Source organism: Rana temporaria, chromosome 3 (assembly GCF_905171775.1).
Source record: "Rana temporaria chromosome 3, aRanTem1.1, whole genome shotgun sequence".
In the NCBI taxonomy this organism is placed as follows: Eukaryota; Metazoa; Chordata; class Amphibia; order Anura; family Ranidae; genus Rana; species Rana temporaria.
This window is the reverse complement of record NC_053491.1, coordinates 222,767,741-222,783,075: the sequence shown is the minus strand read 5'-3', so window position 1 is coordinate 222,783,075 and position 15,335 is coordinate 222,767,741. Positions and strand designations below refer to the sequence as shown.

General features: G+C 39.8%; 1 protein-coding gene across 1 annotated transcript in view; it reads right to left on the bottom strand.

Annotated features, from left to right (window-relative positions):
• Positions 1 to 15,335, bottom strand: part of LOC120932143 (sodium-coupled monocarboxylate transporter 1-like) — a 48,175-nt gene that overhangs the window by 6,850 nt on the left and 25,990 nt on the right. The window contains exons 10-13 of the mRNA XM_040344317.1: positions 15,255 to 15,322; positions 11,573 to 11,659; positions 6,358 to 6,569; positions 3,434 to 3,537 (exon numbers count right to left, since the gene is read on the bottom strand). Coding sequence (XP_040200251.1) covers positions 3,434 to 3,537; positions 6,358 to 6,569; positions 11,573 to 11,659; positions 15,255 to 15,322 — 471 coding nt within the window. The remainder of the gene's footprint in view (positions 1 to 3,433; positions 3,538 to 6,357; positions 6,570 to 11,572; positions 11,660 to 15,254; positions 15,323 to 15,335) is intronic.

Here is a 15,335-nt window from a genome sequence, read left to right as displayed (position 1 = left end):
TGATGTAAAGACTATATAATTTTACGCTAAAGAGATCAGTTAAGAGGTGATGTCTGATTATTTCTATGGTTTGTTACATTTTTATAATTTTGTACTACTCTGGTAAATGAAAAAAGTATTGTGCTGCCCTAATCAACAAAGTATTCTGTACAGGCGGTCCCCGGGTTACAAACAAGATAGAGACTGTAGGTTTGTTCTTAAGTAGGAGCAATTTGTTTATTCGGATGTTGGAAAGTAGGGGACCACCTGTATTCTGTAATCACAACCCTAATTTGCCTATACATTTTTTTTTATGCATTCTTTATTTATAGAACATTTTTACAATTACAATAAGCAGAAAAACATAGAATACACAAGATACATAGACCTAACAATCCACATAGAAATTCAGAAAGAGTACCATTAGGATACCATCATAAGTCTAGGTCTAAAATATTCAACATAGGTACAACATAAACCCATTTTCGGCTAAAAGCATAGCCCAACAGACTTCAAGAGACTAGTTAGTTTGTTAATCAATAGCCCATCATTAAACCCAATGCAGTGTGGAAGGATATACAGGATGGACAATAAGAGAAATTTTAACTTGGAAAAGAAGGAAAGAGAGAGAGAAGAGAAGAAAATGAGGGTGGGGGGAAGGAAGGAGGCAGGTGAGGCAGCACCACCAGAAGGAGGAGTACCAACAGTACACTTATCGTTTAAAATAATTATGCCCAGCAGTCAAAAAGGGGTTCAAGAATGTTGAGGGTCAACAATGTAAGAAAAGTAGCAGTGCAGGAGATTATCCCACCAGAATCTTTATGAATTCATCTGTACACAAAAACTCAAGCCAATAAAACCTGGTTTTAATAAACCTTTCAATTGTATCTTTGAGTGTGATAGTCAGACTTTCCATTTCCCTAATGTCCTCCACTTTAAGAATCCATTGCCGTAGAGTAAGCCTGTGCACTGACTTTCATAAAGGCAGAATACACGCCTGATCAACATTAGCTAGGTTCCTCACCACCGTTTTTTTTTTATATGTGAACAGTGATACTTCATTTTGGTGCAATAGGTAAAAACATGGTGTGAAAAGTAATGACCTGTCAGTAAATTTTTGTGTGATCCAAAGAGTACTGAGAACCGGGCAGAACCAGAATAGATGTAACATGTCCCCTCTCTCAGCACCACAGCTCCAACATATTTTAGGCACTGAGGGATATATACAGTGCAGTAGTGTCGTAGTAGTACCCCAATTCTTTAATTGTATTGTATATAGATGATTTAAATAAGAGGGCCAAGATCTTTCTGTGTTCTGCCGGGGTCCAGCATAGTTGGAGGTCATTTTCCCATTTGTCTAGATACCTAAAGGGTGATCTGTGAAGATTATGCTAGTAACAGTTTGTAAGAGATGGAACGGACATGTATGAATGTCTCTTAAATCCAGCACTGCTTTTCATAGGTAGTTAATGGTCTCATAAATAAAGAGGCCATTGGCAGGGCACGCAGGAAGTGAGAGAGTTAAAGCATTGGAATATAACCCAGGTCAGAGAATTTTGGGTCCAACCGCATCTGAGTGGCAATAAGCCATTTGGAATCTTTGATAAAATGTGTGGCAGAATACATATCCCGGTGTCAGAAGAGCTGGTTCGGGCATTCCTGGGGCAAAGTTCAGCATGCCCACAATTGAATTGTAAGGGGTCAGAGCTAGGGAGTAGCATAGATGCGAAAATCCCTAGAGCAAATCTGCCAGGTGGTTGCTACGGTGGGGGATGTTGAAGTATTGTGGGCAAAGGAAGCGCGAGACTCCAAGGAAGAACAGCCAAAGGCCAAGGGCGAAACTGCTTGTCCAGACAGGCAGTCCAGATTGAAGGCCTCTGACTTTTTATAGTTTATTTTAAAATTAGAGAGTTTTTGTCTATAAATTAATTTGCCCTGTAAATAGCACTTTTGCATAGCATTTTTAAGTGACCTGGAAAAAAATATCTACTAAATGAAGAATGAATATCCTTACTTTTTCAGTGGTCCGTGTCTTGAAATATCACTGCTTCGCCGCTAACCTTCTGCAGCAAGTATTCCATACCACAAGTATTCCATACCACAAGTATTCCATACTTTGGGGAGTGTGAAACAGGTGAAACACGTTGTGTTTTTTTCCCACCAAATTATACATCACTACAGGATGTACGGGACAGCAGGAGGAACCACAGTGTGCGACTGGGAAAATGCATAGTCAACCTACCTGAGCGGTCAGATAGTTGAAGCGGCTGGGAAACAGTGAAGCAGCTGTGCTTTATGACAAGAACAGCTGGAAAGGCAAGTATATTCACTCTTCTTTTTGCAGATATGCTTTCATATACAAGTGACCCTGTAGCTACAAGTTCACTTTAACCACTTAAGGACCGGAAGATTTTCCCCCTTAATTACCAGGCTATTTTTTTGCGATACGGCACTGTGTCACTTTAACTGACAATTGCGTGGTCATGCAACGTTGTACACAAACAAAATTTATCCCCCACAAATATAACTTTCTTTTAGTGGTATTTGATCACCTCAGTGGTTTTTATTTTTTGCACTATAAACAAAAAAATATAAATTTTGAAAAAACAAACAATATTTTTAACTTTTTGCTATAATAAATATTGAAATAAAAAAATAAACAAATTTCTTCATCAGTTTAGGCCAATACGTATTCTTCTACATATTTTTGGTAAAAAAATTGGAATTAGCGTATATTGATTGGTTTGCGCAAAAGTTATAGCGTCTACAAACTATGGGATATATTTATGGCATTTTTATTATAATTTTTTTCCACTAGTAATGGCAGCAATCTGCAATTTTTTGCGGGACTGCGACACTGCGACAGACAGGACGGACACTTTTGACACTTTTTTGGGACCAGTGACATTTATACAGCAATTAGAGCTCAAAATAGTCACTGATTACTGTATAAATGTCACTGGTAGTGAAGGGGTTAACACTAGGGGACGATCAAGGGGTTACGTGTTCCCTAGGGAGCTGTTTCTAACTTTGGGGGGAGGGTACTGACTGGAGGAGGAGAGAGATTGCTGTTCCTGATCACTTGGAACAGTCGATCTCTCTCTACTCCCCTGTCAGAACAGGGATCTGTTTGTTTACATACACAGATCACCATTCTAGGCTCTCTGTGGAGTGATCGCGGATGGCTGGGGGACATTGCGCATCGGTTCTGGCGTCGTGCCGTGAGCGCACCTCCTGTAGCTTCTTAAAGCGCCCGTACAATGACGCCGATGCACACAGCCTTGCCAACCTGCCGCAGTACAACTGCGGCAGCTGTTCATCATCTAGTTAATGTACTTACCATGATATCTATACATAATTGTTAAGAACAGCAGCAGAAAAATAAACGCTATTCTAAATGTAACGTTAGCAGTAGAACAGTTGCATTAGTATTATACTATAACAAAGATTTTACCTGTTGCTAAGCTAACTATTATTCCCACAACAATAGCAACAACTGTTCCAATTGTACTGAAGTATAGATATGACAGGGAGTACCAGCTATCAGCCAGGTCAGGTCTAAAGGAAAGAAAACACACAAAAACATCACAAGAATTAGCAGTCAGCTTTGTTCCATGTATGTAAAACATTACAATAATATCAATGGTTTCTAAAAACAAAACATCCTCATAGATTCCTACATAATTCCAAAAACTAGGGGTTTGTTCCTAAATTCAGGGGTGTCACAAATAATTGTTTTCCTCTCACCAAGTGCGCTTCCAAAACTGTTGGTTTTACTTCAAACATTGTTAAATTGTTTAACTCGAGCTGAACGAGAAAAATTATCCGATTCCCTCTCTTCTGACAGCGGGACTCCTGTGCTGCCAGAATACACTGATCAGCGCTGCAGCTGAATGGTTGCAATGGCTGATTGAAGCAAAATTTTCCAACAAGCGCATTCATGAGAAGTACATTTTCAGATCGAAAGGGCCATACACAGTAGATGTATCAACATTTGGCCAGTCTCTGCTGAACTGGCTGAATTGTGATCCATCTATGGGAAGCTAGAGAAGTGTATGTCAAATTGTCTTACAAACAGATGTAAATAACTACCAAAGTTTGAAATGAAACATAAACCAGTGTATTCAATGAGAGCAAAGGAGTATAATAAGGGCAAACAATGCTCATCCACAGTAAAATCATGACAGTTAAATTTGTTCCCGGTTTAAAAAAAAATGGACAAACCCTTATTAGCTCACAGCCATTTACTATCAATAAACTCCACAGTCATAACACATTTCTGATTTTAAAGTCCAGCATCCAGCACTTGTTTCTGTTTATAGTCGTAAGTTTTGCCTTAAATGCATTAAAATTCTTTTGACTGTTAAGCAAGCCGTAGTTAATGCAATTCTCTTTCCTTCAACCACAGGTTGAAGGAAGATAAATTGCTTAAATTCACCCATCAACACAGTCAGTATTGATTAGGGGAACTCTTCCACTGTGTTATTGTATTCTGACAGCGAGGGTTTGCATAATTTGTCACAAGCTGCCCTACACGCAAATCGCAATGTTATGTGCGTTTTACAATTAAACTAACAATGAGCAAAACTATAAATCATTTACCAGTTTAAATATAACTAGTTTATATTATTAACCATTTGCCCACCTCGCCTATTTTGGCACTTCTCTCCATGTAAAAATCACAATTTTTTTGCTAGAAAATTAATCAGAACCCCCCAAACATTATATATTTTTTTAGCAGACACCCTAGGGAATACAATGGCGGTCATTGCAACTTTTTTTCTCACACGGTATTTGCAATCATTTTTCAAACGCCTTTTTTTGGGGAAAAAAAAACGGTTTCATGAATTAAAAAATAACAAAACAGTAAAGTTAGCCCAATTTTTTTGTATATTGTGAAAGATGATGTTACGCCGAGTAAATAGATACCTAACATATCACGCTTTAAAATTGCGCACACTCATGGAATGGCGACGCTTACATTTTTTTTACAGGTTACAGAGATGGTCTAGTGCTAGAATTGTTGCACACGCTCTAACTCACGCGACGATACCTCACATGTGGGGTTTGAACGGCGTTTACATATGTGGGTGGGACTTACATGCGTGTTCGCTTCTGAGCGCGAGCTACCGGGGACAGGGGCGTTTTAAGAAAAAAAATATGTTTTAACTTCATTTTTTTTATTTTACACTTTTTTTTTTCCTTTTTTTTTGATCACTTGTATTCCTATTACAAGGAATGTAAACATCCCTTGTAATAGGAATCACTGTAACAGGTCCTCTTTATGGAGATATGTGGGGTCAATAGGACCCCACATCTCTCCTCCAGGCTTACAAACATGAGATCGTGAATTTCACGATCTAATGCCGACAGCCGCGATTGCGGCTTTGTTTACTTCCGGGTACCCGGGCGTGACATCATAACGTCGAACCCGAGTCTCGGATGGTCATAGAGATGACTGGTGACCATCTGGTCACCAGTCATCTCTATGCTTCCCAGCCAGCACTGGCCAGTTCGTTCTCCGGGCCCCTGATGGCACAGGAGAGCCCGGAGAAGCACCGGATGGCGGCGGGAGGGATGTCCCCTCCAGCTGCCTATAAGAAGGCCACTTTGATCATTCTTATCGTGCTGAGAATCTCCGGCTGAAGACGGTGATATCTGAATGATGCCTGTAGCTGCAGGCATCATTCAGATATCACCGCACAAAGTCGAGGACTTCATATGACGTCCTCGGTTGTTAAGTGGTTAAATATATTACCTTATCATACCATTTTAGATTTTAATTTAGGTTTAATTCACCTTCAGATTTTGCTGACGTGACAAGTTTAAAAAAAACAATTTTTAATAGCTTGTCTGATAAGCCAAATTAATAGACTCAAAACTATGATGAGTGAGTGAGTGAGTGAGTAACTTGTATAGCGCAACAAATGCGAACTTAAACGCCTCAAGGCGCTTGCATCCAGCGTTGTCCTTATCCTTTAGAAGAGGTGGTTTTTTAGTTTTTTCCTAAAAGCCCGATGGTTTTCTTTCAAGCGGATGGTCGTGGTTAGAGCATTCCAAAGCCGGGGTCCTTGGACTGCAAATCTACGTTCTCCCTTAGATTTGCAGCGGGATTTAGGGATTTGGAGAAGGATTTGGTTGGTTGACCGGAGCACGCGCTTGGTGACGTAGGTTTTTGATTTTTATGACCCATAATATGTAGTAGAACTCTACGTGAGCAAACCTCTTAGGTCACGTCATAGACGTGACACCTTCAATTGAATATATTTACCTGGAAGGCTTATTGTAGATTTAGTAAAGCTTATTGATTCCAAGAACCTACACATGAAGGTGTCAGATAATTAAAAAAATGTGAAGTAATAAAGAAATATCACATACCTTTCCCCAAGTTGAGCTTGAGTTTCTGACAATATACCAGTCACTGTGGGAAGTGCAGTTGTTAATGTCCAGTTAGCATTAGTGCTCAAATTGCAGCCTTCAGTTGACAGGAATTTGGGTAAACTGCTTATGGGCAAAGGAGGGTAAATCTGAGATCCTATACCTACCCATAATGAAATTGTAAAACCAACCAGGAGACCAGACAATGCACCCTGCAATACATAAGAAAGCATTTACAATGGAATTCTTATTTTTTTATGTAGACAGACCTTTGAAGGTTAAGAATGACTGCTTTCAGTGTACCCACTGGAAAAAAAAATTCACACCTTCAGTCCCAGAGATATGACAGGAAGTGAGAATAATTTTTCCAAAGTGAGCAAAAATCCCAACTCTGACGAAAGTCTGTGGAATAAACATGGCAAACGTTCTAATCCTTCTTTTATAACCAAAAATGCTTAAGAGCATTTCAAAATACAAAACTATAACTGTGCACATTCAGTACATCTCTGAAATATGTTCACATTTTCTCGTTTATCCCTTTAAAAATGCTGCAAGTACAGAAAAATACCTGTTGATCTGACGATAACCCAGTGCGTTCCTAGGTTCCCATTGCAGTCCCTTTGCTGTACTGAAATCCCAGTAGCGTTGTTTGCCCTGCCTGCTTAATTGCAGAACTCCACCTTTCCCTAACCTCTCTATTTTTCTCAACATTCAAACATTAATTTCTTTCACAGAAAACCAATGCTGTTGCCTTGATTCCCAAGATCCTGCCTACACACTTTGAGGCTGATTTACTAAAGGATTTAGGAATGTTCAACACAACAAACTGTAAAAATATTCACTTTAATTTAATTATCCAATTATGTGAAAAGGAAACCCCTGTTTACTTATTTGACTACTTCATGCCCGTAGGATGTACCTGTACATCCTGGAGTTAAAGTGGTTACAGCTGCAGCCATGATCCCAGTACCAACATTTTCAGCCAGCAATACATTTTACAGTAGAAGTGCTCCGAATGGCCCTACAGCTGGCTGATTACAGGGCACGGAATAGGACCCTCCCCTCCAACCACTGCCCTTCCCCGGTTCTCCCATGTGATCAGGGGGCCGGGAATTGCTGCCGTCCTAGAGTATCTGTACATCTGTACCTGCCCCAAACCCTCCGCCCCATGACATAAGAGACCAGAAGCAATGAGGATTTGTTCACTTTCGTTTTCAATTTGATTATTACAAGCCGTTACCCGCTAGCATAGGCGTGCACACAGGGTGTTTCTGGGCGCACCCTAATCCCCCCCATGTGCGTTAGTATTATTGCTTTATGTGCCGACAGGAAGATGGGAAATATCTTCCTCTTGCCGGTTATGCCATAAGAGTAGTGTTTACGCTCTTCACTTTCACTGTGCTGGAAGGGAGATCAATGTGCCCGGGTCATATATATGTAGACACACACACACCTGTTTGAGCTTCAGGGTGCACACCCTAATGCAATAGGCTGTGCAGGCCTATGCCCGCTAGTAAACCGATATCAGTTTGATCAGATGCTTTAAAGGGCAGAGGAAATATCTAGGGTCCAATAGACCCCTGATCTCTCATTAAAGAGTACATGTCACTGCCAACGCTATCACAAGAGATGCTGGGATAGCAATAAAGTTGATAATTTTTTTTTTTTTTTTAATAAACAGTGTAAAAAAATGTAAATAAAATAATAATTACATTTTTAAAAACATGTAAAGTGCCCCATCCCCCAAATTCAAGCCTAAATGTGAGTGCATACGAAGGTCCCACACACATATGTACACGGTGATGGCACATAATACAATGTGAGGTATTGATGTGAACATCAGAGTGAGAGCGATAATTCTAGCACCAGACTTCCTGGTTAACTCTAAACTGGTAGCTTGTAAAGGCTTTTAAAATATCACCTGTAAATATTTTTAGATACCACAGTTTGTTACCATTCCACAGAAGTCCTCAATTTTAAAGCTTGACATGTTTGGTATCTATTTACTTAGCATAACACCATCTTTTACATTTTACAAAAACATTGGTATTACAGTAGGGAAAACATTTTCTTGATCCCATGCAGATTTTGTGCGTTTGCCCACTTACAAAGAAATTAAGGGTCTATAATTTTTTATCATAGGTGTTTTGTAAATGATAGAGACAGAACATCAACCAAAAATCCAGAAAAAAACACATGATACAAATGTTATCAATTGAGTTGCAGTTCAGTGCGTAAAATAAGTATTTGATCCCCAAGCAAAACATGACTTAGTATTTGTGGAGAAACCCTTGTTGGCAAGCACAGAGGTAAGAAGTTTCTTGTAGTTGGTTACCAGGTTTGAACACTGGTAATTGGTCCACTGTTCTGTACAGATCTTTTCTAAATCCTCTAAGGTTTTTTTGGGCTGTCGCTTTGGCAACTCAAAGTTTCAGATCCCTCCATAAATTTTCTATAGGATTAAGGTCTGGAAACTGACTAGGCCATTCCATGACCCTAATGTGCTTCTTTCTGAGCAACTCCTTTGTTGCTTAGGCGGTATGTTTTGGGTCATTGTCATGCTGCAAGACCCCTCCACGACCTCTCTTCAGTGTTCTGGACCAGGGAAGTAGGTTCTCATCCAAGATTTTACAATATACAGTATGGCCCCATCCATTGGTCCTTTAAAGTTAGCCTGTACCTTTAGCAGAGAAACAGCCCCAAAGCATAATGTTTCCACCTCCATGCTTGACTGTACAGATGGTGTTCTTAGGGTCATAGTCAGCATTTTCTTCCTCCAAACACGGTGAGTCGAGTTAAGGCCAAAGAGCTAAATTTTGGTCTCATCTGACCACAGCACTTTCTCCCAACCCTTCTCTGAATCATTTAGATGTTCATTATCAAACTTCAGACGGGTCTGTACATGTGCCTTCTTGAGGAGGGGAGCTGCAGGATTTCAATACATAGCGGCCTATTGTGTTATCAATGGTTTATTTGGTGACTGTGGTCCCACCTGCCTTAAGATCATCCATAAGCCCCCCCCCCCGTGTAGTTCTGGGATGATCCTTCACTTTTCTCATGATCAACCTTACCCCATGAAGCAAAATCTTGCTTGGAGTTCCAGGCCGAGGGCGATTAATAGTTATTTTGTATTTCTTTCATTTGCGAAAAATCGCTCCAACAGTTGCCTCCTGATCAAGCTTCTTGCTGATGGTCTTGTAGCCCATTCCCGCCTTGTGCAGGTCTACAGTCTTCTCCCTGACATCCTTTGACAGCTCTTTGGTCTTGCCCGTGATCGTAAGGTTTGAATGGAAGAAAGAGAGTCTGTGGACAGATGTCTTTTATACACATAACGAGTTGTCGTTAAGAGTACCATCTTAAATTGACAGGATTAATCTGTGTACCACATACTATAGCCAGTCTGTGGGAGCCAAAATGATTGTTGGTTGGTAGGAGATCAAATACTTACAGAATTCTACTCACTAAACTGCAACTCAATTTCTAACATTTGTATCATGGTTGATAGTCTCTATCATTTAAAATACACCTATGATAACAATTATAAACCCTTCATTTCTTTGTAAGTGGGAAAACCTATAAATTCTGCAGGGGATCAATCGATTATTTTCCCCACTGTATATGGTGTTTGTGTGCACTAAAATTATTTAAAGTGTATTCTGACCTGAAAATGTGAGCTTTAGAAATGGCTGCGCAAATATCGTTCAACAGAAAAAAACATAGGGCTAGATTCAGAGAGAATTTACGCCAGCGAATCTATAGATACGCCGCGTAAATTCAAATCTGCGCCGGCGTATCTTCTTTCTGTATTCAGAAAGCAAGATACGCCGACATTAGCCTAAGATGCGACTGGCGTAAGTCTCTTACATCGTCGTATCTTAGGGTGCATATTTACGCTGCCCGCTAGGTGGCGCTTCCGTCGTTTTTGGCGTAGAATATGCAAATTACCTAGATACGCCGATTCAAAAATTTACGTACGCCCGGCGCAATTTTTTTTACGTCGTTTACGTTAGGCTTTTTCGGCGTAAGGTTACTCCTGCTATTAGGAGGCGCATGCAATGTTAAGTATGGACGTCGTTCCCGCGTCAAAATTTGAATTTTTTACATCGTTTGCGTAAGTCGTTCGCGAATAGGGCTGGACGTAATTTACGTTCACGTCGAAACCAATGACGTCCTTGCGGCGTACTTTGGAGCAATGCACACTGGGAAATTCCACGGACGGCGCATGCGCCGTTCGGGAAAAACGCCAATCACGTCGGGTCACCAAGAATTAACATAAAACACGCCCCCTCATCCACATTTGAATTACGCGTGCTTACACTGGCCCCATTTACGCTACGCCGCCGTAACTTAGAAGGCAAGTGCTTTGTGAATACAGCACATGCCTCTCTAACTTACGGCGGCGTAGCGTAAATACGATACGCTGCGCCGCCGTAACTATGCGCACCCCTACCTGAATCTAGCCCATATTTTCCAGGGTCTCTGCTTTCAAAAAAATGTATGTTTGGAGGTTCTAAGTAATTTAGCAAAAAAAAAAACAATGCAGATTTAAAATGTATGTGAAAAATGTCAGACTTGACCCAGTGTTGAAGTGGTTAATCTGCACATAATTGGATAATTTAAGTGAATACATCGGGCATCATTATGTTTGTTGAATGAAAAAAAAACCTCACAGGTCCCAGCATCCACACAAACAGTGTGGATGTAGGTATCTACCACGCTGTGCTATTGTATTCTAACAGCGGGGGCCTCCAGCCTCCCAACCCCTTTAAAACTGATCAACACTGATCAAATGCTGGTTAGACTGCCTTCTGTTAAACAGACAGTGGTACACATGAACGGAAATTCAGCTGGTTCCTGCTGAATGTGCATACCCAGTTTTACAGTTGATTGTGTGAAAATTCCTAAATCCCTTGGTAAAGGAGAATCAAAAGGTTTTTCCATAACTATGTACACTCAGATTGGGAAAGCATGCATGTTTATGCCTGAGGAACAAGGATTGCATCATGATGTGCCTAATTCTGGCTTATCTAGGTGGAAAAAAATAGAAATTGACTGTGGCAATACAATACCGCCAATCAGTTTTACTCCAAGAATGGTCAAGCAGGAAATGTCTGACAAGGTTTGGAAATGTATTAGACCGGAAGTCACTTCCTGATCTGATCCCTGACCATAACCTGGCTGTGGACCCCTTCACACACTATTGAGTTGTACTTACTATAGAGTTTGCAAAGGGGAAGATGATTCCAAGAGAAAACAGACCTAGCAGAGGTCCTCCAACCATACCGAAGATGGAAAGAGCAGCCTGTAAACAAAGAAACATAATTAATGGCATTGCAGATACATTATTCCTCTTCATAATACAAACCATTGTGTGATTTCTTGCTTTGAATTCAGCAAATATTTACCGTAAACATAACTGTTCTAATTATATTTGCTTGATGGCTTTCAAATAACCTCTAATTCAAAACTATCAACATTCTGAATGTTTTTTTATTATGTGCTATGTTAATGAGCTAAGATTTTTTATTATATTCCTGTCTTTTTAGGTATAATCGTGAACTATGAAGTAAATTGCACAAGAGGACAAGTTACTCCAAAGTGAGTTAAAACCAAGGGCCAGATTCTGAAAGAACTGCGGCGGCGTAACGTATCGTCTTTAAGTTACACCGCCGCAAGTTTTCCTCGTAAGTGCCTGATTCACAAAGCACTTGAGTATAAACTTGCGGCGGAGTAACGTAAAGACGTCCGGCGCAAGCCCGCCTAATTCAAATGGGGCGTGTACCATTTAAATTAGGCGCGCTCCCGTGCCGGACGTACTGCGCATGCTCCATTTTGAAATTCCCGCCGTGCTTTGCGCGAAGTGACGTCATTTTTTTGAACGGTGATGTGCGTAACGTACTTTCGTATTCCCGGACGTGTTACGCAAAAAAAAACAAATTGGACGCCGTCGTATCTCTTCTGTGAATCTGGCCCCAAGTTTCTTGTTGCTTAGGACTCCAGCAATAAGATCTTGCATAGTTCCAATTTCTAGATTGCCTAGGCATTTATATTTATATATATACCATAAACTGAAAAGTCACTTAATTTTTAAAATGTTCCACAAATATAAAGGTGGAAAAAATGTTTTACCAATTAGATGGATACTATTTAAAAATAGGAGAATGGGTAAAGGGGCGGTGGGACTTTAAATGAAGCACATAGGTATACACAAATGATTTATTTGTGATAATAATAATTAATAACAATAATCTGGTACATAATAGTAATCATGATGCATATTAGAATCAATACAGTTAAACACTTGCCGACCGCCTCCTACACATATACGTCGGCAGAATGGCACGGCTGCGCACGCACTCCTGCCGCGAGCTCTGTAACTGTGCCCGTGGGACCCGCGGACTCAATGTCCGCTGGTGTCCCGCGATCCTGTTACGGAGCAGCAGAACGGGGAGAGGCCAGTGTAAACAAGGCCTCTCCCTGTTCTGCCTAGTGACAGGACACTGATCGTCTGCTCTCTCTCATCGGGAGAAGTGATCAGTGTCATGTCACAGTAAGCCCTGCCCCCACACAGTTAGAATCACTTACGAGGACACACTTAACCCCTTCCTAGCCCCCTAGTGGTTAACCCCTTTACTGCCAGTCACATTTACACAGTAATCAGTGCATTTTTATAGCACTGGTCGCTGTATAAATGTGAATGGTCCCTAAATAGCGTCAAAAGTGTCCGATGTCACAGCCATGATAAAAATCGCTGTTCACCGCCATTACTAGTAAAAAAAAATATTAATAAAAATGGCATAAAACTATCCCCTATTTTGTAGACGCTATAACTTTTGCACAAACCAATCAATAAACGTTTTTTGCAATTTTTTTTACCAAAAATATGTAGAAGAATGTGTATTGGCCTAAACGGAGGGGAAACAAATTTTTTTTTATATATTTTTTGGGATATTTATTATAGTAAGAAGTAAAAAATATTGCTTTTTTTTCAAAATTTACAAATATAAAACGCAGAGGTGATCAAATACCCCCAAAAGATAGCTCTATTTGTGGGGGGGAAAAAAGGACCTAAATTTTGTTTGGGAGCCACTTTGCATGCCTGCGTACTTGTCAGTTAAAGCGACGCAGTGCCAAATCGAAAAAAGTGTCCCGGTCATTTGGCAGCCAAATCCTCCGGGGCGGAAGTGGTTAATATATACACAAGTTTACATGTAAAAAAAAACAAATCATCACATAAAAAATTGATAGTTGATATCATATAATGAACATATGAAATGTATGGTAGGTAGGCACAGCATTAAATATCTCTACGCGTTTCATGGATTGATCCAATCTTCAGGAGCATGCACGGTGACTTGAAATATGTAATAACTGGTAGTGGAAATATCTATATGGTATGACCCTGCCAAGGAAAGGGAGTTGGTAATGAGGAGTAAAATAGAGATTAAACCCATAAAAACTCCCACAGTACTTGGCGACATGCAGCGTGGAGCCACCTGGCCGGCGCTGTTTGTACACCTGGCAACCGATAGAAGAGATGGTTTTGGCACGAATGTTTGACAGCTTGTCCGTCCATTTGTTGGCACCTCCCTCCCCTAGTGTACACCTGCGTGAGAGTGGCGGGCATGTGAGGCGGATGTGTCCTTATAGGCTCCATTCACAAGAGGCAGATTCACTCTGGTGGTTCTATCTATTTCTATCACTTCAGATTGGATTTTTTTATGGTTCAGTCTCAGGTCATTTGTATACTTTTCATTCACCATTATTTTCTATTGGTACTCTTAGTTATTTGGTCTTTATCTATACTTTTTTATGATTTCAATTTCCAACTTTCCAACTCTCACCATCTCTGTAATCTATCTGCATCTGCTTGGACTTTGCTGACACTGCCTATTATAATGATAACATTATCTTTTCTTACCTTTACCGAGTACAGGACATTTTTCACACTATATAAATATATTACTCTCACAGCAGTTCTTGTTTGGTTTCAGAACTCATGGTTATCCATGATGAAATTTTCACTTTCTTAAAATCTGGCACCCTTGGATGTTGTCCTTGCCAGGCTTCCACGCCATTTCAGCTCCGGGTGGCGATGCCCCTAAGGGGTCTCCGATCTGCAGTGCCACACTCTCATCATATAGTTACGTATGTAAGTACTTTAGACTGTGGGGGCTTTTATGAGTTTAATCTTTATTCTTACTTCTCATTGCTAACCCCCTTTCCTTGGCAGGATCAGACCATATAGATATTTCCACTACCAGTTATTACATATTTCAAGTCATGTGCATGCTCCTGAAGATTGGATCAATCTACTTACCATACATTTTATATGTGCATTATACAATATCAACTATCCATTTTTTATGTGATGATATGTTTTTACATGTAAACTTGTGTGTATATATATATATATATATACATATATATATATATATATATATATATATATATATATATATATATATATATATATATATATATATATATATATATATATACACACACACACACAATTAACTGTATTGATTCCAATATGCATCATGATTACTATTATGTACCAGATTGTTGTTATTATTATAATTAAAATAAATCATTTTTGTATACCTATGTGCTTCATTTAAAGTCCCACCTCCCCTTTCCCCATTCTCATTAAGACAGGGATGGAGGCACTGGACCTTACCAGGTCACGACCTCATATAAAGTCCCAAATTGTTATTTTTCTTCACTATTCAAATATAAACTTTTTGAGGTCAGAGACAAACATTCTGTTTCTGACTAATCGTTTAAGATGGCACAGATTTTTTTAAATTTACAACATTTGCATAAATGAGCATTAATATAATGAAATAAGCTCAGTGGTGTTTTTGTATATTGTGTAAGTGCTGATTCACTACCTGTAATAAGCCACCCATTAGGGATGCCAAGCCTGCCATGCCAATACATATTGCTCCATATGAGAGACCTATATACACAGA